This window comes from Oryzias latipes, chromosome 9, assembly GCF_002234675.1.
Source record: "Oryzias latipes chromosome 9, ASM223467v1".
In the NCBI taxonomy this organism is placed as follows: Eukaryota; Metazoa; Chordata; class Actinopteri; order Beloniformes; family Adrianichthyidae; genus Oryzias; species Oryzias latipes.
Genome location: NC_019867.2, coordinates 29,216,834 through 29,239,622, shown reverse-complemented (window position 1 = coordinate 29,239,622; position 22,789 = coordinate 29,216,834). Strand labels below are relative to the sequence as shown.

At 40.9% G+C, this 22,789-nt stretch overlaps 1 protein-coding gene across 2 annotated transcripts; it reads left to right on the top strand.

Moving 5' to 3' along the window:
- Window positions 1–917: 917 nt before the first annotated feature.
- On the top strand, window positions 918–19,628 carry gramd2b (GRAM domain containing 2B). 2 transcript variants are annotated; one of them, XM_020706286.2, is made up of 15 exons: window positions 1,083–1,153; window positions 1,249–1,283; window positions 1,733–1,852; window positions 6,798–6,885; window positions 7,009–7,078; window positions 7,306–7,409; window positions 9,943–10,038; window positions 10,116–10,187; window positions 10,580–10,666; window positions 11,549–11,642; window positions 12,895–13,029; window positions 15,069–15,144; window positions 15,224–15,328; window positions 15,429–15,513; window positions 17,765–19,628. In XM_020706286.2, the coding sequence occupies exons 2-15, from the start codon at window positions 1,279–1,281 to the stop codon at window positions 17,804–17,806; spliced, it is 1,179 nt and encodes a 392-aa protein (XP_020561945.1). In that variant the 5' UTR covers window positions 1,083–1,153; window positions 1,249–1,278; the 3' UTR covers window positions 17,807–19,628. The 2 variants fall into 2 exon arrangements, with proteins under 2 accessions (XP_011477973.2, XP_020561945.1); XM_011479671.3 differs by lacking the exon at window positions 1,249–1,283 and having other exon boundaries at window positions 918–1,153.
- The last annotated feature ends 3,161 nt before the right edge of the window (window positions 19,629–22,789 follow it).

Here is a 22,789-nt window from a genome sequence, read left to right as displayed (position 1 = left end):
ATTGGCAGGTAGGGCACTGACAGGACATCTCCTGACAACTCATAGTGATGTCCAATCACCCTCCTTACCAAGGGGCCTGAAATGTCTAAGGTGCAATTTAAAACCGAGATGGGGGGGGGGGGGGGGGGGCGTTCACATATGACAACCAGGGGAGGGGGACCACTGCCAAGTTTTGCACCGCTTCAAAGTTTTGCACCGATCCACTTCCAACTGTAGGTGGCAGACATATGGTAGTACACAGCAGTCCAATGTCCCGGTGTGCAATAAAACAAGAGAGACTAAGGCTGTGGACATTCAGGATGAATTAAGTGAAGCTGTCCAATGGCTGCCATCCTAACCACATAAAACATGCTGTTTTAACTCTTCTATGTTCTTACAGTCACACTTTTATATTTTAAAATTGCTGCATAAAAAACATGGTAAACTAAGATATAAGGTTGGAAGTAGACAGGCTGTCAGTGGGTCTCATTTGTACTGCATGAAATTTGAATACCCAATTAAATTTGATCAGGAGTATCGTGTGGCTGAAAACTACGATTTTTTTTATATCAGAACACGTTAGGAGACCGCAGACAGTCATCAGTTTGTGCTGTATGGCAGCTTCTTCCTCAGAAGTTGACCATGACAAAGCAAATGAAGACAGAACTTTAGCATGCTCTGTTAAAAATGCACAATCATAGAGGGAAGTAGTTTGTTGTTTTGCAGAACATTAACATGTTTGTTAATCACTGAGTGTGAAACACAGCCGACATTGTTTCAAAGAACATGAACACACACGATGGTTGAGGAAGTGTCAGGGGTTCCTCCAGATCCTGGAAAAGTCCTGACTCCTGTTAAATGGAAGTTCTGAACAGACCTGAAGGAAAAGCCAGATCAAAGGTTTACATGCTGTTTCACGCACACACAACCCTGTCCTTTCCATGTGATTGGCTATGACATGTGACACCAGAAGCCCAGCAGACACTCCCACCCCCAGGTGCGGGAGCAGCAGATCAGGCTTCAGCTTTCAGCTCTCACGGCTTCACACGCCGGCGCTGGCTTGGACGAATCCAGAGCGTGTGATGACAGAGCAGTGTGTGGAGCAGCAGACATCGCAGGAGGACGTCCGGGGGAGCAACAGAGGAACCCTAAAGTCTGAGGAAAGAGACTACCAGTGAGTTCCTCTTCATTGGATCCAGATGCTTTAGAAGATGTTTTTCATCTTCTTGAGGGAGTTTATATAGTAATTGATCTCAGCTTCATCCTCAGAGGTTGCATCAAGCGTGTGGAAATGGTAACATGAGGTACTGTCAACTTTGTGAGCGCAGTCTTTGGGTTACTAAAGATGATGTGCACCAAAAACTACAGAATCAAGAGCTTAGAAATTTAGATTTTATATTTAAAAATAATCTGCATGACTTTTTTTTGATTAAAAACAAAAAAAAAAAATGATCTCAGCAGGAAGACAAATCAGAATGAAAATTCAATTGTGAATGGAATTCCAATATTGATCATTTAAACGTCTTTAAGTTTTAAACACAGGATCATGATCAACATGATCCCATGAACAAGCAGAGTAAAATATTTATTTACTGTCTTCTGGTTGGCTAGTGGAGAGGCTGAAAGCCACACCTCCAACCAATCAGATCTGTTTGTTGTTGCCAATTGACACTGATCTGGGAATGGATTCATGGAACTTGAAACACCGTTGAGTTGAAGGTGAACTTCTTTTTTTTATATTTCTCCTTTGCAGTTCCGACATTGAAAATACGACAGGACATTGTCACAGATGTGGGAGGATGGTTGACGAGGCTCTGCAGGCTGACCAGGACCACCTGGAGCTTCCAGGCAGGAAGAAACCTGTGCTGGTCAGGTAGAATAAATGTCCAATTTTGTCCAATTTTTCTTTGACAGCAATTAAAGGCTACTCTCAGGAACTCAGTGTCAAACACTGCAACAGTTCAAAGAAGGTTCAGATCTCTGAAGATCCACTCAGAATTCTAGGTTAGGTTGAGGTCTGGACTTCTGCATCATTGCAGATCCTTGTTTTCTCTTCAGTCCATTGTAGATCTGCTGGAGTGTTTGGACTACAGTATTCTGTTCAAGATCTTGAGCGGAACACATATAGACTCAAATGACAAAACTGTTGTAACAGAGGTGCTAACACTTTAGTCTACAATCTAAAAAGAAAAAGTTGATCCAACTTAAATGAATTACTTCAATTGGTAACATGTAATTGAATTCAGTTTATTCAACTTAATTTTCTGTCTATCCAACTTAATTGAAAATGTTTTTTTTCAATTTTGTTTATACAACTTAAATTGGGTTGGTCACCATCCTCTCCCAAACGCTAACTCATGGTGCAGAAAGAAATAAACATAACAGTTTAAAACAGAGTAAAACAGTTAGACAACAAAACACAAGGACAAAAACTCACACTTAAACCCCAATCTGCCCAGACAGGCAAAGAAAATGGTATCCCACAATTCCTTGCGCTGCCTTACGTTATGACGTCATGATGCATTGACAGCTTCACACCAAAGTTACACCAGCTTAATTGAATAAAGTTGATTGAAAGTAAAATAACTATGTCGGACAACTATGTGCTATTTTTAAGTTGACTGAACTAAAAAAAAAAAGATTTATTTTCACCAAACTAAATAATTTAATTTAATTTAATTTTAATTTCCCAACTACAGCCCAAATACTCTTTTTTAGAGTGCAGATCTTCTAAAACAAGCCCACAACCTCGTTCCTATGTTCTAAGTTGGCTCATGAGGTAAAGCAGCAAATGTGGACTAAAGGAACCCTATCAAGAATATTTGTCTAATTTAAATTTAAAGGAATTTATTTTATAATTCTGTAAGATACAAAACTTAAAATATAAAATACTTTGACTGTTATACAATTACTGAACAGGCCTGAATAGACTCCAAACTGCCACCGTAGCCAGAATGTAAATGGAGTAGCGGAACGGAGCAACAGTGAGACACAGAAACCTGTTGGTCTGATGAATGCAAGCTCAGTGGAGCAACTTTTAACGTGATACACGCTGCTTTGCTGACAATCTGCATGTCACAAACACTAATCAGCGCAGCTTATCAGCTGCCTTCTCCTCAGTAACCGTCTTGCAGCATGCCTCTGCCATCCCAAAGTAGCAGTAAAAAGTGTTGTATCCGACGTTGATACAGACGTTCAAAACTGGTCAGCCAAATATAAAGTGTGAATCAGTGAACTATCCCGACACAGACTCCAAAGCGCAGGAATTCCATTATTCTTTCTCCTGTTGCTTTGCCCTGCTCTCATACTGTAATTCCTGGTCAGTGACTGAGGAGATCTCTACTCATCTGGTTTTGTTTACAATTTCCGGTTAAATGTCTGTATACAGGCCAAGCACAAGGTTCAGGACTCAAGCGATTAATCAAACTCGGTACAGACCAACAGACTTTTCCAGTCTGAATACACCTTTTTTAATAAATATCCGAATTGAATTAAACACTCCCATAAAAAAATCTTTTTTTTTCTTGGGCTAGCATACTGTATGTACACTAAAAAGTCTGAGAATAAAGTGGCATAGTGACAACCCCCCACTGATTAGAGCAGGGGTATCAAACTCATTTTGGTTCGGGGGCCACATTCAACCCGTCTGATCCCAAGTGGGCCGGACCAGTAACATAAAAGCAAAAAACAGCTTCTTTTTTTTTACTCAGTTGGAAAAAATGCCTCAACCAACATGGTCGCCTAATCAGTTATTATTACACATTCATTCACAGAGGCCAATGGATCTCAAATAAAATGCATTTCACTTTAAAAAAATTGGTTTATTCAATTTCATACAGATTGAATATTTTACATCTGACACTGAAGTAATCCCGATAATAAACTCAAGAGGGGCTACGGAAAGAAATGAAACACCCTGCCTAAAATGTAAATGTGCAAATCAATAAAACATTAAACGAAATTAAACTTGCAAACATTTATGAACATAAGAATTTGAAGTTAACCTCCTTTCTCTCCTGAAACTTCACCCGGCCATTAATATCAGGATTCAGATCCTGAGCAGCAACACATTTACTGTCATTCAAGTGTGTAAAACACCACGAAATGTCCAAGAGTCTTTTCCTGGTTGCTGTCCGATATTTTGTGTCAACACCTGCCTACTTCCTGACCTTTAATGGAGCGCCATCAGTGACCAGACTGACATAACGTGACCAGTTCACTCCAAAATAGTCTGGCGCAGTAACAAGAGAGCTTACTATCAGCTGCTGTTGTGTACTTCAACTCAAGAAACTCCGCTTTGACGTCTCTTCAACACCTCTAATAAATATGCACAGCTGTATAGATTTGTGATGTCAGTGCTTTCATCAATAGTAACAAAAAATGAAATAAATGACTGGATTCCTTCATTTGGCATCCAAGTATCCTCAGAGGTATTGGATCTGCAATCGTAATCATTGACATGTTGACAGACCGCTATGTTTGCTCCAACTTGTTTGCAATAAGGTTTCTTTCACTGCTCCATCATTGACGTCACGGCTGCAGTAAATGCAGACGGTTGTTTTTCCGTCCAACTAATATTTGATAAATCTTCTCTTTTCTTAACTACAACTGGTGAAGCTTTTCTTTATACTGAGTCTCATAGTGGTGCTAAATGTTATATTCTTTGAGCACTGAGACTTATTGATAACATACCAAGCATGCAGGTTTGCATTCAGCTCCGTGAACAAATAAAACGCTTTTCATTTTTCGTGGAAAGCTCAGCACTCCACCTTAACCTTTTTTTCTTTTTGACAACATTTTGGTCATTATTGTGTCAATACTGATCATTCTTATAGCAATGTAACAGCGGTGAGGCTCGCAGGGAACCAAACTTCCTCTTACCCAGCCGCAGAGCTGTTTGGTTTTGCTTTTAGCAAGCTGTTTCACCTGTTTTGCTTTTCCTTTGCTCCCCCTAGTGGCGGAATTGCTCATTTCGGTTATTTCTTTAAAAAAATCATAACTCGCCACAGGAATGGACTAGAAACGTTTATAATTTTTACTCTTTATGTCTGGGCCAGATTGAATCATCTGGGGGGCCGGATACGGCCCGCGGGCCGCATGTTTGACACCCCTGGCTTAGAGCAAACAATGCAAGTTGCTTCAAAGAGATTTCTAGATAATATTTTTACTAAACTTAATTGGAGATCAAAATAATTGCAGTTGCACCAAATCATGCAGAGCCCTTAAAAGGACACAGGAGTATAAAAAATGATCTGATTTTTCGGGCTCACCACAACCTTTTTTTTTTACTGCTATGTCACTTTAGGGGCTCCGTAAAATCATGATCATGACCCTAAGATGTATTTCTTTGTTTACGGACAGACTGAAGAATTGATCAAAGTTTCAACATTTTCTCTAAAAAGTAAAGAAAATTTGCATTAGTGACTTTTGATTCACCTGCCTTTTTGTGTCATATTTTTATAAAGGATATTGAAGATATTTACATATTTTTAGGATTGATTTATTTCAACTTTCATGTGTCTATAGCCACGCTGTACTTAGATGTAATTCTAAAAACAATTGATTATAGACAATAAAAGCACATGAATATGTTTGGTACTTGCTTGACTGCACTAAAATGTTGTTTCCTCAGGTAGTCCTCTTCATTTGTTAGGTGTGAAAGCTCACCTGAGCTCTGAAGTAGGCCAAACTATAGTGCTCTGGATCAGTAGTTTTCAACCATTTTTCAGTCAAGATGCACTTTTTTCTTGATGACAATCACTAGGCACACCACCAACTGAAAATATATCAAAAAAAGAAACCATGGAGTGTGTATTAACATCATGCAGTCATTCTTATCAAAGTGTCTTGAACAGGAAGCAATAAAATAATAAAAGTTTATGATGATGTATCATATTTCTACCAACTCAGTTAAAAACCTGGTTCTGTTTGGATGATCGTAGAGTTTATGTTTTTTAGACCAATTAGTTGAAATTGAAGAATTTCCCATGACACACCCGACCATTTCTCATAGTACACTAGAGTACCAAAGTTTAAAGAACACTGGCTTAGAGAACGATGATCTATGTTCACTTGCAGATGAACTCTGGTGCAATTCACTTAAATGTGAAAGCAGACACATCAAAGAAATAAGGAGAGAAAAAAAAGAGACAATACTGCAAAACAAACAACAGCCCACAGTCCGTATCTGAAGACATAGATCATTGGAAGTTGAGGAGCAGTAAGTCCTCCATGAATGGTGAAGTGCTTGCATGGCAGCCAAAGATTCTGTTGGCTTTCTGATAATAACCTTTTTTTTTCTTTAAATCTCAGTCAGAGCTCATTTGATCCAATACTGCCACCACATGAGCAGTGCTAGGAACTTTGGGATTTTTTTTCTGGTAGTTTGATCCACTTCAGTCTTTAGTTCTCTCCTAAAACCAGACCTAATGAAGGGGGTCAGGATTTTACAGTATTATAAGTTAAGTCCTAAAGGAAGAGGAGAAGAAAACACAATTAACTACATTAACCGTGTCTGCTTTAATTTGCTGATAAAACACACAATGTTTTTTGAGCAAAAGATAAGAAAACAGCTTTAAAAAGTTTTCCTAAGAACTTAACCATGACTCGTGGAAAGTGAACCAGCCTTCAGAGAGTAGTTGAGAGGAACTCTCTCAACATAGCAGTGGTGTGGCATTTTTCTAAAGAAGACCTTCTCTGACTCTCAGGCTTTGTGACTTCTTTTCTGCTGGAAACTTGATCTTTAGTGATGTTTTTGCTTGAATTGTTTTTAAATGTTATGGTTTTAAAGTGACCTTTCCCGACTTTTCTGTTTTCAGGTCAAAAACTTTGGATAACTCGCTGCTGACGTCAGTCCAAACAGACGCAGACTCCAAGTTGGACAGAAAGAAGTCTCACTACAGCCAGGTGAGGCGTCACCTTTTACCGCTATCCCGTTTGACAATCCAGGGTCTGTTTGATGCAGTTCTGAAGATGAAAATGTACTTGAACTTCTTCATCATTGTGCTTCTTTCTTCTTCTCTGGTTCAGCTTTCAAAGAGCAACAGCCACTACCATAAAATATTTAAGGAGATCAGCAAAGACGAGCAGCTCAGACAGAGTGAGTCTTTACTGATCCAAACAAACCATTCCACCTTAAATACTGAATGAAGCTTCAGAGTTTGGTGCCACTAAGATGTTTTAGTTACTATCTGATGTTTCAGGAGCGAATCCCAGTTTGATCGACTGAACATGTTCGGAATGGTTCTCCATAATTTACTGCTTTTAAAAGTAGGGGGTTGGGTTACCTTTGGTGATGTAACCTGATGAAATTGACCTGTTTGTCAGGTTACACCTGCGCCCTGCAGAAGGACATCCTCTATCAGGGGCGGATGTTTGTCTCCGATAACTGGATTTGCTTTCACTCCAAAGTTTTTGGAAGAGACACCAAGGTAGGAGACACAATCCATCTTCCTCACACTCTGCTGCTGACCAGTGATAAATGCTGTGATGTCACGCGTCATGAGCCTCTTCTGATGATCTCTGACCTCGTTTAAGATCTGGAAATGATAATTCAGTAAGGAGAATGAGAAAAATTAAAGACTGACACAAAAGATGTGAATGAAATTATTCCACACTTGGCGGCCAATGACGTCCTGAATGCTGGTGGGATAGCCTCGGATCATAAATAAATAAACCCCCCCCCCACCATCGGTAATTCTGCCATGACTGTAGAGTGAGAGAGAAAAATGTGACTGTGATTGGCTGAGAAGAAAAGGCGGGGTATTTAGCAATTAGAGCGAAGGCTTAATTGATGAGTGGCGTGCAGAGTGAGTGATGTAAGAACCCAGGTTACCTGGAAGTGAGGTAGATCTTCCTCAGTGAAATCGAGCCAAAGATCCACAACGATCATTTAATGTCATGGAGCTAAACTTTCTGTTCCGTTTCAGTTGTGAATCCATTCATGTGGAGCTTTTCTGCATTCATAAAAGCTCAATATCACTCCAGGGCAGTCTGCAAGGATCCGCATTTGAATATGTGCAGATGTCCGCTCACTGTGCACAGAATTGTGCTTGGACTTTTAAAAATTACTTTTTTAACTAATGTAGTGTATTTCTTAAGAGTTTTAATGTTGTAAACAAGCAGCACCTAAACAAAAGTCAAGACAAAGCTGTCAATAAAATGATTAGTCTGTTCGCTCCAAATCGTTTGGAGTTCAAGATAATGAAATGAAGAGCATTTCTGCAGACATTTCTTCTTGCAAACATGTGTCTGGTCATTTCCTTTCTGATCAACAGAAACACGTTCAGAAACATTTTCAGAGTTTGGAAACTGTGCAGCTCATTGAAGTGTAATTCTGAGACTGATCTAGCCTTATATATAATCCTCACAGATGAGGTTCATCTGTTCCACCTCAGATCATCTTAGAGATGAATGTAAAAACAGCCCCACACTAACTTTAAACATGTGGGTAGAGAAGCCACATCTCCATTGGGTTAAATGACAGACTTGATTTTTTTTCTAAGTAGAAACATTTCATGCAGACAAAACCACTGTAAAGGCCGTGTCTCACAGCCACTATGCACATTTAACATATAAAAATTGGTCATACGTAAATACACGTGGAGAAAGTGAGAAAAGTTGGGGTCTTTACGTGTTGTGTCATGAATTAACCATGAATGAAACACATTAAAACCACAGAAGGCGCACACAAAAAAATCACGCAAAGAACAACAACGCAATTTTATTGTCATATGTGCACTGTTTCCACGTTATAAAAGTTATACATCAGTGGCACATGCGTGAAAAGTCTGTTAGACAAACGTTGAAGGGTCGGGGAAAGACAAATTTGCTCATGCTACTTGCAAAAATTACGTACAATAACATAAGATTTACATAATAATTGCTTAGAAACAATGTAAAATACGAATAAACTGCGTTATTCTCAACTGACCAAAACTTTTTAACGGCTCAAAATTGAATTCACATAAAGTGAATCCTGTCAGCTGAAACCCTCAACAGACACCTGCGCACATCGATGAACGCAAGAAAGACTTATGAATGACGTATATTACGCATGGATCACAAAAGATCCAAGTTTCATATGCGAAAAATGCGCAAAACGTATAGATTTTTGGCACAAACGGAACCTCATATAAGATGGGAGATAGGACAGAGAGAAGACTTTGTGTTCTCTGAAGTTAGTTGATTGGAATATAACTGTGGGTTTCAGGGCAGGTGTAGCTAAAGGGATGAAGGTGGAGTTCATTTTTCTGATATCTAAAGAGAATGAGACGTAAAGCAGAGTTCTATCTGTACAGCAGGTTTGATTAAAACGATTGTTAAGATAGAAGCTCTGACATGTTACGCTCTTCTGTCTAATATAAGGAGGATTTGGAACTTCCTGTGCCTTTTTCCACTTATTATTATCAAGGGAAAGTAAATCACTCGTGTCTTGTTCATTTAATTTCAACTCGCAGTTTCCAACCTTTGTTCTCCTTTTTAACCACAAGTTACCACACTGCACTTTCAACAGTTGCTCCTTACAGCAAGTGGCCATGTCAGGTTCCTGACAATTGCCTGTCCCAACCACAAGTTACCTATAGTTCTCAACAATCACCCGTACAAACCACAAGTTGCAATGCTAAGGGCTTTCTGTGATCACAAGATTATCTTCATGGATTACTAAAATAAAACTCAGGACACGTCTTTCTCTTTCTCACCATTTGGGAACCCTAATACTCACCAGCGCCTCACCCTGGTCTACACGTCAAACCTTCTTCAGCAAAAAGAATCCTTCAATTCCCAGTGCTTCTATTCAGAGACACTACTTTTTTTTAATCATCCCTAAGTGGTTTTCTGGTTTGTCCCTCTGGTTCACTAGACAGCAGCCTAGTTCTGACACTAGCGTCCCACAAAGAAGGACAGAAAACATCCCAACATTAAGCAAAAATCTGGAATCACCTCTGTGTTTTTACATCCCAGATTGCCATTCCAGTGACTTCCATCACGAACATCAAGAAGACCAAAACTGCCATCCTTCTGCCAAATGCTTTGGTGGTTGCTACCGCACACGACAGGGTGAGAGGCAGAGTTTAATTCCTAAAGAGCAGCTGTCTGTTTTTGTTGACTATTTTTCTCAATTGGTTCTTCTGCAGTACGTCTTTGTGTCCTTCCTGTCAAGAGACAACACCTACAAGTTTCTGATCTCCGCCTGTCTTCACCTGGAGGTCAGAAAGTCTTCCCACACAACCTTTCCTGTCCCTGACATCAGGCTGAGATCCTGAAAACAATCAAACATAAAAGAATCGTTTTTCTAATCCATAAAAAAAATTTCAGCTTTAATTTCAGAGGATCTTTTGGGGAACAAACTACTTGATGGTTTTTAATGATTTAAGGAATCATCTGAGATTGTTTTTTAGGTGAACTGAAACTGAGTGCTTAAAGACACAACATAACTATCGAAATTAAATGGTGGCAAAGGATGTATAGGAGCAACGTTTTCTGAGTAAAAGGATCAAAGTGCAACACAACACCCATTGTTTTAAAGAGTTATTGCAACCAAAATTTGAAGATGTTTCTTAGACTCGTGCCTGAAAACTGTTTTTTTTTATGTGCACAGAAGAGTCCGTGCAGCAGCCCCATCCCATCCTCAGTTGATCACAGCTTCACAAGCCAGAGGTCGCCGCTGTCGCCTCGTTTTCCTCTGGTGGGTCCATGAATGACAGACAACTGGGTGGTGGGGGGGGGTCAAATCGCTGACAGGTCAACATGGGTCCATAGGACTCATTTTTGGTCTCTTCGTTTGCCTTGCCCCTCCCAAACCCCCACCAAGGACGATTTGCTGCAGTTTGATGGATAACTGGGCATGACTTTGTTGTTGTCTTCAGTTATCCATGGAAAGTTTTTGTAGTGGTCTGAAAGGTTAACCAGGTTCCTCTCTGACACAAGCAAAACGAATTATCTTAACTAAATGCAACATGATGACATGCAGCTGCACATGACCCTGTATCCCGACACAGATCTACATCCGTTACCGGACGCTCAGAAACGTCTTCCTGAGTCAGAACAGAGATATTCTGCTCAGGTCCAGCTCAGTGGATTCTTGTTGATTCTTCTGGAGGTCAAACTGAGGCCAAACTGCAGGTTAAGAATGTCAGAAACATCCATTTGACTTTGGACTCTGACCAAAAGCCTCAGCAAAAATAACAACATCAACATACCATCCAGGACACAAGTTCCCAGGAGGATTTGGTCCAGCTGAAGCTGCAATCAGAAATGCTGGTCAGAGTAAAACTTCCAAACAACTTTGTGATTACAACAGCAAAACTTAATTTAAAATCAATCTTCTGCTTAAACTGAAACCAGAGGATGTAAACTCTTCTGTATCCTGTTTGGAATGTAGTTTTACACATGACACGAACATGTGTTTCTCGTCTATCAAACATTACGGTCAAACTTTTAAATGTATCTATAGTAGATGCCCAGTCTAGATGTTTCGTTAACATGTTTGAAGAGTTTCTGTCAAAAAAAAATAAAGAAAAAACTGATTAGAGAACAAAGTACATTGAAGATAATGGACTTCTTGCAGAGTGACCGAGTTGGAGGAAGGAGGCAGAGGAGTCCGGAGTCCGAGGAGAGCAGCAGTTCCGACTCTCAGAATCTAGAATACGACAAGATGGCAGGTAACCACCGAAAACCAACATATAGTGCAAACATCCAAAGCCTTTTCCAGTTGAAGTGGTAAACATGGATGAGTGGGCCTCTCTGCTGTGCATGGACAGTCTCCTAGAGTTAGAAAAATGGCTGACATGCTGTTGCATGGCTGTAACATGCTCCAGGCAGCCACCCACCTAGCCCACGGGAGGTCCTGGAGAGAACAAGGCAGGGGCCGCCCCCTCCTGCCCGGGAGGAGAATGGCCAAGAGAAGTGTGGGTCCTCAAGGAGTGTTGTGAAAATGACCCCAGGTTCACCCACTGTAGGAGTTTTGGAGAAGGCTGTTGCTCAAGGGCAAGGGCCAGAACCGGCACCACAGGGACACGCACACCCCCAGGCTCAGATGCCGTTGCCGAGGGTCTGGTTCCCACCGGCAGGGATGGGGTAGAGGTGTAGTAAAGGGTGCAGTTAAAATTGGCAGGTAGGGCACTGAGAGGACATCTGCTCCTTGCTGGCAGTGATGGCCAAGCACCAAGGGTCCCACATGTCTAACTGCACCGTAGTTGCTCCCATGCAGCAACCATGGGAGGGGGGCCACTGCCAAGTAGTTCCTCCCCCCGTTTTTGACCATTTTTAGCACATTGCTAAAATTTGGCAAAATACACTTTTCAGTGTGCCTTTCCTTTTTCAGGCTTCATTTTTGAATTTTGAAATCCTATGAGCGACTTCAAAGATTATCTGTCCTGTCTTTATTTGTTTATGCTGTTGACAAAGTGTCGACTGTTAGACTTTCTTTTTCCAGTAGATGTTTGGTCCAGGGGGGCTTCAAGTTCAGTCTATTTTGGATTTAAGTGATGCTTTTAGAGAACCTCTCTAAAAGATGGTTTTGTGCTTCTTTAAAAGTTAAACATTCCAACAGCTTCATTTATGCTAAGAAACTACTCCTGGACAATTTGCCAAAATTGTTGAATAAGATATTCTTTTTAGCCATATTGTTGTGTTCAGTCAGAAAATGTATTACTGTACCATTTCAACAAGTTTGAATATGCAAATTGGCATCATTTTGTTTTATTCAGTGCAGCAATTAAAATCCACTGCTTTACACAAACCTTTATTGGCACACATCAAAACATTTTCATTTTTCCGCTATAAAAGAATATATACGCAGTTCATCAGTATTTATTACAACAAATAGATTGCAGCAGAGAACAAATGAGTTTAAAGGCTTACAGCAAAGTTAAATTGTGTTTTGAGTAACTTCTTATCTCTTCTTTTCGTCAGAGTTCACTGTTCCTCCATTTCTGAATGTTCTGAGCCACGCTGAAAACACATCAGCTGCAGAGCAGCACAAAGCCAAGAAGCAGCATCTGAACCAGCAGAGCACAGATGTCAAGCAGCACAGCCCCAATGGCACCGGTCAGAGACTCTTTCAAATCACAAAATGCTGATGTTTGTTTGTTTTTTCCCTCATGACTTGCTTTGACCTGTTTGCCTTAGAAAGATTGAATCCTTTCCTCAAATTCATGAGTTTAAAACACATCAGTGTTGTGTTTATTACCTTTGAATTTCTACGTTTGCCGTTGTACAGCCAAATAATCAACAAAACTGGCTATGGATACCAACTCAGAAATGGGCCAACATCAGTCACCTCCTCTACATGGATGACATCAAGCTATATGCTAACAGCTAAATACCTCCAACGAGTAAGTCAAGTCCTGAGAAGCCAGCTCAATGGCAAAAATAAAACCCGGGCAATAAACAGCTACGCACTGCCAGTTATCAGATACTCTGCAGGAATAATAAGATGGCCAAAGGAAGAGATACAGACCACGGATGTTAAGACACGAAAGCTCCTCACCATGCATGGAGGGTTCCATCCCAAATCCAGCACCCCGAGACTATATGGTAGCCACAAGGAAGAAGGCCGAGGACCAGTGAGTATGGAAGCCACTATCCAGGATGAAACATCCAAGATGCATGAATACATCAAGCTCAAGGCCCCAACTGACAGCATGCTCAGTGAATGTCTCAGGCAATGGAGAGCAGAGGATACAGTGCTGGAGGACAGATCTTCATGGGAGGACAAACCCCTGCATACGATGTACCACCGGACCATAACTGAAGTGGCTGATATCAAGAAGTCCTACCAATGGCTAGAAAGGGCTGGCCTACAGGACAGCACTGAAGCGCTCATCCTGGCAGCTCAGGAACAAGCCCTGAGCACCAGAGCAATAGAGGCTCAGATCTACCACACCAGACAAGACCCAAGGTGTAGATCTACCACACCAGAAAAGACCCAAGGTGTAGGCTGTGCAAAGAGGCGCCTGAAACAATCCAGCACATAACTGCAGGGTGTAAGATGCTGGCAGGGAAAGCATGCATGGAGCGCCACAATCAAGTGGCTGGAATAATATACAGGAACATGTGTGCAGAATATGAACTGGAAACCCCAAGACCAAAATGGGAAACACCTCCGAAGGTGGTAGAGAATGAGAGGGCAAAGATCCTGTGGGACTTCCAGATCCAGACTGATAGGATGGTAATGGCGAACCAACCAGACATTGTAGTGGTGGATAAAGAACAGAGGAAAGCCGTTGTGGTGGATGTGGCAGTGCCAAGCGATGGGAACATCAGGAAGAAGGAACATGAGAAACTGGAGGAAGAACTGGAGAAAGCCTGGAAAGTGAAGGTGACAGTGGTGCCTGTGGTAATTGGAGCACTCGGGGCAGTAACCCTCAAGCTGGAGGAGTGGCTACAACAGATACCTGGAAAGACCTCAGACCTCTCAGTCCAGAAAAGCGCAGTGCTAAGAACAGCTAAGATACTGCGTAGGACCCTCAAGCTCCCAGGCCTCTGGTAGAGGACATAAATAAATATATATATATATATATAGAGAGAGAGAGAGAGATATTGTTGTGGACTTCCAAACTGGACTGATCTAAGGACATCTGGTGAACCTGTGCTTTGAGTTTAGAACATGATTAGTTGGTGAAACTCAGTTTAAAACATTTGTGTTCCACAGAATTCTTCCACATCATTCTGAAATTCTGCTTTTGTGGGTTCCTTGATCTGGAAACCCCATTTATATAAAATAAACAAAACTACTTGATATTATTAAACAGTGGCCCCTGAATCTATATTCTATAAAAGTTGAATTTGTTGAATAGACTCATGGAAATAAAAACACTTTTCCACTTTCCCATGATATTCTAATTTGCAGTTTTGTCCTAGTTTCTCTTTCCTACTTGTTTTTTTACCTTTATATTTTTTTCGGGTCAAAATTGACCCAATTTCACACTTGAAAATGGGTCAATTTTGACCCGAACACAATACCTCAGACTCCAGGCCTTTCAGGAGCTTAAGACTGCCTCTTTAGTAGCAGTGACACTAACCTTTTTCCAGCTTTGTTTGGGTTTAAAACAGGAGAAGTTTAACTTTTTTGTATTTCCTTTTAGGCTCAGAGGTCAGCATTGACAACAGCCTCCTGAAACCAGTTTCTCTCAACAATCTGCTGATTATCTACATTTTCCTGTAAGGCTCCTTCAGTCCTGCGTGTTTTTTTTTGAATGATGCGGTCTCACGGATCTGACCTGTCCATGCCCTTCATCAGAGTCTGCATCTTGGTCCTGTCCTCGTGTTACCTGACGTTCAGAATCGTGTCGCTGGAGCAAAGGCTATCGTCGCTCAGCTTAGTGCCCGACTTGAGGCTTCATGAGTAAGTATGTCTGGAGGTTACTCTTATTTTAGTAAACTTTTCTAAGCCATCCTGTGTTTTTACGCATAAACTTACACGCTGCTTTGTGTCTGCTTCTCAGAAACAGCATTCTCTCGAGGAGTGCTGAGGTAAACACTGAGCTCTTCTCTGAACTACTGACCGTCAACCTGCTGAAGCTGGAGAAGGTGGGTTGCTCCCGTCTGACTCATGTTAAAACAGACAGAACACCCAGAGTGTCGCCCTCCCCATCGATGCCTGCTGACAATTCTTTTCCTTTTTTTGTGCCAATTCCTAAGTTTTAAATGTAAACATTACAGATGTTAACCTCTTTGAGATGTTTTCACCAAAACAACTTCAGATTTACTTTAGATCTTTTTAGGAGCTAGTAATGACTGAGTCAAATATGTTCTTATTTAGATCATTGTTTTTAAAAAAGCTGTAACTGTATTTCTTTCATCTTAATGAGCAGAATGAACATTGAGGCTTCACAGAGAGTGAAGGTTAACTTGAGCTTTCTTGGAATTAATGAAACATTTATGGTTGGTGATCTGATCAGTGGAGGTGTCACCTGTAGGGCTCTGCATCATTTAGCAGTAGCGTTTCAGTCAGGTCGTGTCAACAGCAGAAGCTAGATTTGGTCTTGCTTGAAAGAAACGCATCTTCAGCTTAGTCTCTCAATTTCCTCTTTCCTGCCAATCCACCGCCTCACCATCATAAACGAGCATCTACAGTTGATGCAAATGCTGCAGCATGTTCCATATTTTATCGGCCAAACATGGACGCGTCACACTACAGTTCAGAGATCAGCACCAGTTTCCCGTTGCTCCATTAGATTTTAACCTCTAAAGATCGTCTATATCACAGGTGTCAGGTGTCAAACTCCAGGCCTGGAGGGCCGTCGTCCTACATGTTTTCCAACTAATCTGCCGTTGTCTCTTCTCATTGGCAAAAACACCTGATCCAGGTAATCAGCCTCAAGTTGCGACAAACACCTGCAAGATGCCTGCCATTGAACCCTAGATTTGGGAGGGTAGACACTGCAGGTTTTTTGTTGTCCGGGCCCATGGAGGGTCATAGAGAAGAAAGACAGTTCCCTCAAGGAATGTCATGAAAATGGAACGTCCCATTATCGTGCGTGTGGTAAAAATATCTTAAAGTATTCCTAAGGCAAATGGGAGTTGCACACACTTACGACGTACGGGGGATTCTTTCGTATACTTATGCCACATTCTAGTCATTGGTAAGGTGTGAGTACTGGTCCCTTACCGACCATGCGCATGTGCACACACACACGGGATGTCCACGTGATACGTAAGTGCCCGAAGGATGTCCATAGGTGTCCACACAAACCACACTGGAACTGTCCAATTCACCAAATTTCTGACAGTCAGGCTGCTCATAATTCATCTTTCACTCATCATTTGAACAGTACTTACTGGCCTCTTGTGCATTTTCGCTCTACGGGCTCACCGAGCTGTCGTGACAAGTATTTTTTCTGCAGGCCACCTACGTGCCCCGAACGAATTTGCCCATTTTTTTTACCAACAGACACCCTATATCCACCCATAAGGGCAGTTGTGACTAAGGCTGGCTCAATAGCACCTTCCTAACTGAACTCCCTCATCCAGGCCCACATACCCCCTTCCTGAAGCATCCAGTGGCCCAATCAACCTTTCTGCTGTGTGATCAACCACAGCGGACTGGACTGTCTAACCCTACAGCCACTCCCATAAATCCCATCAGCCTCTTGAAATGTCCTTTGGCTGTGAGGTTTTCATTCTAATGTGACAAAGTTCCTGCTCACATTGAAATGTAAGGCTCAATGCTCGAATTTTCCAAATCAGTTCAGGCATGAGGATGAATGTCACTCTTTAACTTCCCCATGTAAAAGGTGGCAGCGAGCACTCTTTACTCTGCTTCACCATCCACCAGCAACTAAACAACAGAAACAGGTGAATAGAAAAAATAGATCTCACAGAACTAAAAGTGGGTTTTACATTCTAGGACAAAAGTGTTTGTTTTAACTCATTTATGTCTATTTAATGTATTTTATCAACATTCTTTTGTTCTAGTTTTACATTATTTTGATCACAATTCCTGATTTTAGATTTTTATTTGGGATTTCACTTAAAAGTGCTTTTTCTCTGTAAAGTACGTTGAATTGATTTCCAGACCAACATACCAGTCTTTCCCCGTCTGAGCTGTCTCTAGCCGTTAACATGTGTGTTGGGATGTTAGTCAATTATCATCAGGGCTTTAGAGAACTTCGGCTTTGCACTTTTTGGGGCTCACTTTAGAACAATCAGAGAAGTCATATATATGGTCAAATATACAATCCAGCCTTTGGGGTCAAACGTGCTCCGGCCTTTTAAGGATTGTTGTGAACTTCAGCTACAAGTGTCAATCTAAATAACTAAATGACTGTTTGATTTTTAGGTGCAGAAGAACCTCCAGAGGCTGCTGGAGGAAGCTGTCTGAAGCTCCTACATAGAGAGGACTGATCCTGTAAATATTGAATTCACTTTTAGCCCTTGTTACAGACAGGGCTGGACTCTGGCGCATAAGGGGAAGATCACATGGCTGCCTGGACTTCACTTTTAGACCTGCTTCGAACGCTGTGGAGCAGCGTTCCAATGCAGCATCCCAATCCTTAAATCTATCCATCCATTCCTCCCGAATGTCAAACAGGGAAGTCTGCGGTTTTACTGATCAATCTGTAGATTCAAACCACAAACCCAGCATGGACACCTCACCAACTCACCAGCACAGCCAGTAAAACCTTGCTGATCATCACAATAATCATGAATGTTTGTGGTCCAAAATTGCTGCACATGAAATCTACTGATGGCTCTCAGTCTCCTCAAGATGTACAGATGACACGCATGGTTGGGGTCTAATCTGGGCTACTTTTGGCACATTTCTGGTTCAGTAACAGAGCTGTGATATGTGGACCACATGAGCCGGATGCCTCCTAGACGCCTTCCTGGAGAGGTGTTCTGGGTATGTCCCACTGGGCGGAGGCCTTGGGAAAGACCAAGGACACGCTGAAGAGACTAGTAGGTGGAGGAAGTGGACAAGAAGAGGGAAGTCTGGGCATCGTTGCTTAAACTGCTGCCCCCCCATGACCTGGTCCTGGATGAGCGGAAGAAGAGGAAGTTGATGGATATGACTTGATTTGACATGATTTGGCCAGGTGTTAGACATGTTGCATGGAAACCCCCCAAAAAATACATGGTCGGTGGATACATGGTGGAATTTTGACAGCAGCCTCAAGGCTTTTACTCCGCCTTCTCCTCACAAGCCGAAACCTTGCTTCATAGGTAAATTGGTGACTCTGAAGTGTCCCTTATGTGTGAATGTGTATGTGTGCAGTCCTGCACTGGACTGGTGCCTTGTCCAGGGTGTACGCCGCCTTTGCCCTACGGTGGCTGGGATAGGCTCCAGCAACCATGTGACTCGGAAAGGGATTCAGTGGGTTGGATGGATGGATGGATGGATGGATGGATGCATGGATGGATGGATGGATGGATGGATGATCTGTGATAAAGTGAATGAATCTATTGTCCATCTCTTTTTATTTCTTACTTTTTAGGTTTTCAAATCTACAACTATGTTAAAATAAGGGAGAAGAAAAATGTTGGTCTTTTGGTTCCCACGTGGCTACATTCTAGAACTTTTCATTTTGTGGTTCTGCTAAAACATTTCTCCAACTCAAAAAGAAGCAGAGCTCTGAGTTTGGTCAGAATGATGTAATAGGCTGAGAAAGTTTGGTGATCTCCCTGTTTTCAGTTTAGCTGTATTGGCTTTCTTTTCTTTAGTCATGCTATATGAAGTTCTGTTTTGTTTTCCCCATCACAGCACATCTGGTTTTGTGTTTCATCTCTATGGACTTCAGTTGTCCTCTGCCTCATCATTTTCCTGCTTTTCGTTTATCGTGCTTCAAGTTTTGCTTTAGTTATGTTGACGTTTTCTTTTAAGTTACAAATCTAAGTCTCCTCTGTCCTCATTGAGGACTAAATGTGAAAAAGAAAAAAAGCAAATTCAAAGTGGAAGGTTATCTTTAAAAAAAAAAAAAAAAACAAGAGTTAGTGAGAAATTTATTAAATTAATAGCTGGATGATGACTTTAAAAATGAATGAATAAACTTTAAAAATGATATGGACCAGACCGTGTTCTTTCTGTTTTTTCAGCAGAGTGTAAAGTAACATAGGAAGTAAGAACAGAGAAACTGAAGAATGGAAAGATGTGATGTTAATTTGTAAAATGAGCTTATATAAATAAAGTTTTATTTTTGCTGTAAGGTGAGTCTTTTGTGTTTTCTCTTTTCTTCTCTGACAAAGTTAAATGTGAGCCTAGTATTCTTTTATTCTGAGTGATATGAAGGGAAAACAAAGTTAACAAACTTCTTTGTGATGTCCTTAAAGCACTCTGTTGTCCCTGTGCATTACAGTTTATATAATATAAAATAAATGACTTGAAAATGGGGAAAATTACGTCCATGCTCAGAATAATATGCGTGTCAAAAAGTGTCACACAACCTTTAAGCTGACATGTTTATAAAAAATGTAGGTTGATATAACCACCACCCCCACTTTTTGTTTTACAATGATTGCTGAGCACATGCTTTCCTTGGCCAGAGGCTGCCCAATGTAAACATCAGGTTAAATTTCAGGCTGTTCTGAGAGGAAGAAGCTCTCAGTGAAATGACATGAACTCAATAAAATCTAATCTGTCTTTTCCCTGAACGTTTGCAGTGTCATTTTATGACCACTTTGGGGCCAAAGCACATCCTCTTTTCTTAAAGTGTTGGCTGTGGGCAGAAAGATAACAAGGAGGATTCCTGTTTAGAGTGAAAGCATCCGAAGGTGGTCAATCCACCAAACCTGGGTTGTGCTGCTTTCCAGCCTCTGTCCTAAAACCTGCTGACCTCGCTGGTCTCTGGCTGGCTGATGATTTGCCTCTGCAGGGGGAGAAGGAGTTTGTTCTAATGACTAGAGAAACTTTAACCCAGGATGACCATGGAGGGATCTTTCTGCTGTGCTCATAAAAAGCTTATAAGAAGAAACCTTTCTAAGCTAAGTAAACTTCTTTTTTAGATTTTGAAGTGACACGATGACTCATCATAAATCGTAAAAAAAAAACATTTACCGAGACCCAATTAGGTAGTGAACAAGAACGAGAGATAAGGACAGAGCTAGTTTCTTGACCGTTTGTTTAAGGTGACACGGTCCATGACTGTGTTCTCCAGCTTCATTGTACGGTCATGTGAACATCTCCAAAAACTATTTAGGTCAACTCAACCAACTATGACTGCTCTGCTTTAATGATTCAGGTGATTATTGATGTGTTTCAGAGAACTAACTCACAGTTATGGTCAAAATAGCAACATGAGAATCCACATAACACTGTCAGCAACATGCCATCATGTTTTGGACTCATTCATTTATGTACATCCTAACGTTGTTACCTAGTCTTATTTTACAAGTTCTCACATCAAATCTAGAAGCTCGTCCATTTCGACACATTTTTACCTTAACATAGTCTAGTGCAACAGACCTTTAAACTGTAATAATACTCCCTATAGAAATAGTCAGAAATTCCTACCCCAATGCCAGATTTTCTCTAAATAACCAATGGGGTGAGAAAAATTGTCTTACCAAGATTTCTTATTTTAAGAAAAAAAGTTGAGTCACCAAGACAAGTTTTCTTAAACTAAGCTTATTTTGACATTGAAAAACTGTGATAATAAGATTATTTGGCATTTTGTCACAAAAAAAATATCTTTTTACTTTAAGATTCGGTTTTTACATTATATTTACAGCCAAAACACAGGAAAAAAAACACTGCAGCGCAGTATTGTGGTTGTTGGTCAAATGGGAAATTTAAAAATGGAGCTGGGCTTATCACAGGTCGTGGTCTACTGTGGCTCCTCCCATTTTATGTCCATCCACTTCCTCATGGAGGAGCACACAGCTGTGCTCATTTGTGTTATTTTCTTTGATGATCCACCTCTGTGTTTTACGGTGTCTTTACTTTTTGGTCTGTTGTCGATCCTTCAAGAATTTAGGTAGACTTTTTGGATTCATGTTTCAAGTACTATCTTTAGCACTTTTGGATTAAAGCTTCCTCTGACTTTATTATCCTGCTTTGGCGTTCTTGGTGGTTTCCTCCTCACATTTTGCTCCAGCAATGAAGGACTGACCTAGAAAGACAAGCTCGCTCCTCCGATGTTTCCCAGCCACCCGCTGGCAGTGAGATGTGTTGGAGCAGATCACATACTGAACTCCTGCTGGCACAGGTGGAGTTCAACTTACACTTGGACTTCAGGTCAAACAGAAATCTTGTTTCTCAAGAAGAGGAGATAGACTCAACATTCAGAGTTGAGACCCTGTCATGGAAAACAAAGCTATGAACAGGAATGTAATCCATACAGGATCTGCCCATAATGTTCTCCTCTGGGTCCTGGGAAACATTCTAAAAGGAGACGGTTCATGAATCTAAGTGGTAGTTTAGAGTTTTGCAAGGTTGTTTCGACACTTGGGTGTAACGATTAATCGACTTATTTGATTAATCGCTATCTATTGCTATGATTTAACCAAATACAGTAGATCTGCCTGAGGTAAGATGTTAACCCTTGTGCTATCTTAGATGACCCCACCCTTACAGTGACGTGTTCTCCCTACCATGACAAAGGTGGATAAAGGTGAAGAGGATTTCGTGTAATCCATGGAGACCAGTGAAGATCACAAATCATTGAAGAAACAAGGTTCAGCGCACTGTCTAGTGGGTCTAGATGACCCAACTCCCAATATTAAAGTGCCTAGGATAGTACAAGGGTTAAATCGAATCATCACAAAATGAAATAAATCAGTTATATCAATTTGAGATGATACCATTTTGATTGAAACATGGTAGATTTATTTTACCATAACACAAAAACAACCACGTGTCATTGCAGCAGACAATACACATGCGATGCAGCAAAACCGGATTAGTCCATCATTCCAGTTAAATGTGTGGAAACTCTTTCAATTTAGTAAAGACATGTGACCATAAAGTGTGCTTGAATGTTCTAAGAATGTTCCCTTTGGATTCTTTGGATGTGAAAAAACAACCGTGAGCTGAGCTTTAGGCTCGTTTGTTTGGACACATTTCATTTACACTTGATTCTCCTGAAGAAATCCAAGAGATCTGGAAAACTTCACCTGCACTGTTCAGTACCAGGAATTTCTCTCTGAGTCACACTGGTTGACGTTTTGGATAAAGATGTTCTGGATCCATTTTAGATCAGAGAATCGGATCATTCAAAATGAACAAATATCGACTTTGAATAAGATCAGCAACAATAAATCAGATGAAACAAATTGTTAAAATAAATCGTAATACCCTTAGTTAACACTCATCATGTGTTAACCGAATTGTGGCAGGGTCTTATCCTGGAGTTTCTTGGAGTGTTTACAG

Excerpts from the sequence above, each read along its gene's own strand:
- gramd2b (XM_011479671.3), top strand. The coding sequence starts at position 933 with ATGACATGTGACACCAGAAGCCCAGCAGACACTCCCACCCCCAGGTGC. Across the intron at positions 10,667-11,548 it reads TGTCGCCTCGTTTTCCTCTG|AGTGACCGAGTTGGAGGAAG; the intron begins GTGGGTCCATGA and ends GACTTCTTGCAG. Across the intron at positions 11,643-12,894 it reads AGAATACGACAAGATGGCAG|AGTTCACTGTTCCTCCATTT; the intron begins GTAACCACCGAA and ends TCTTTTCGTCAG.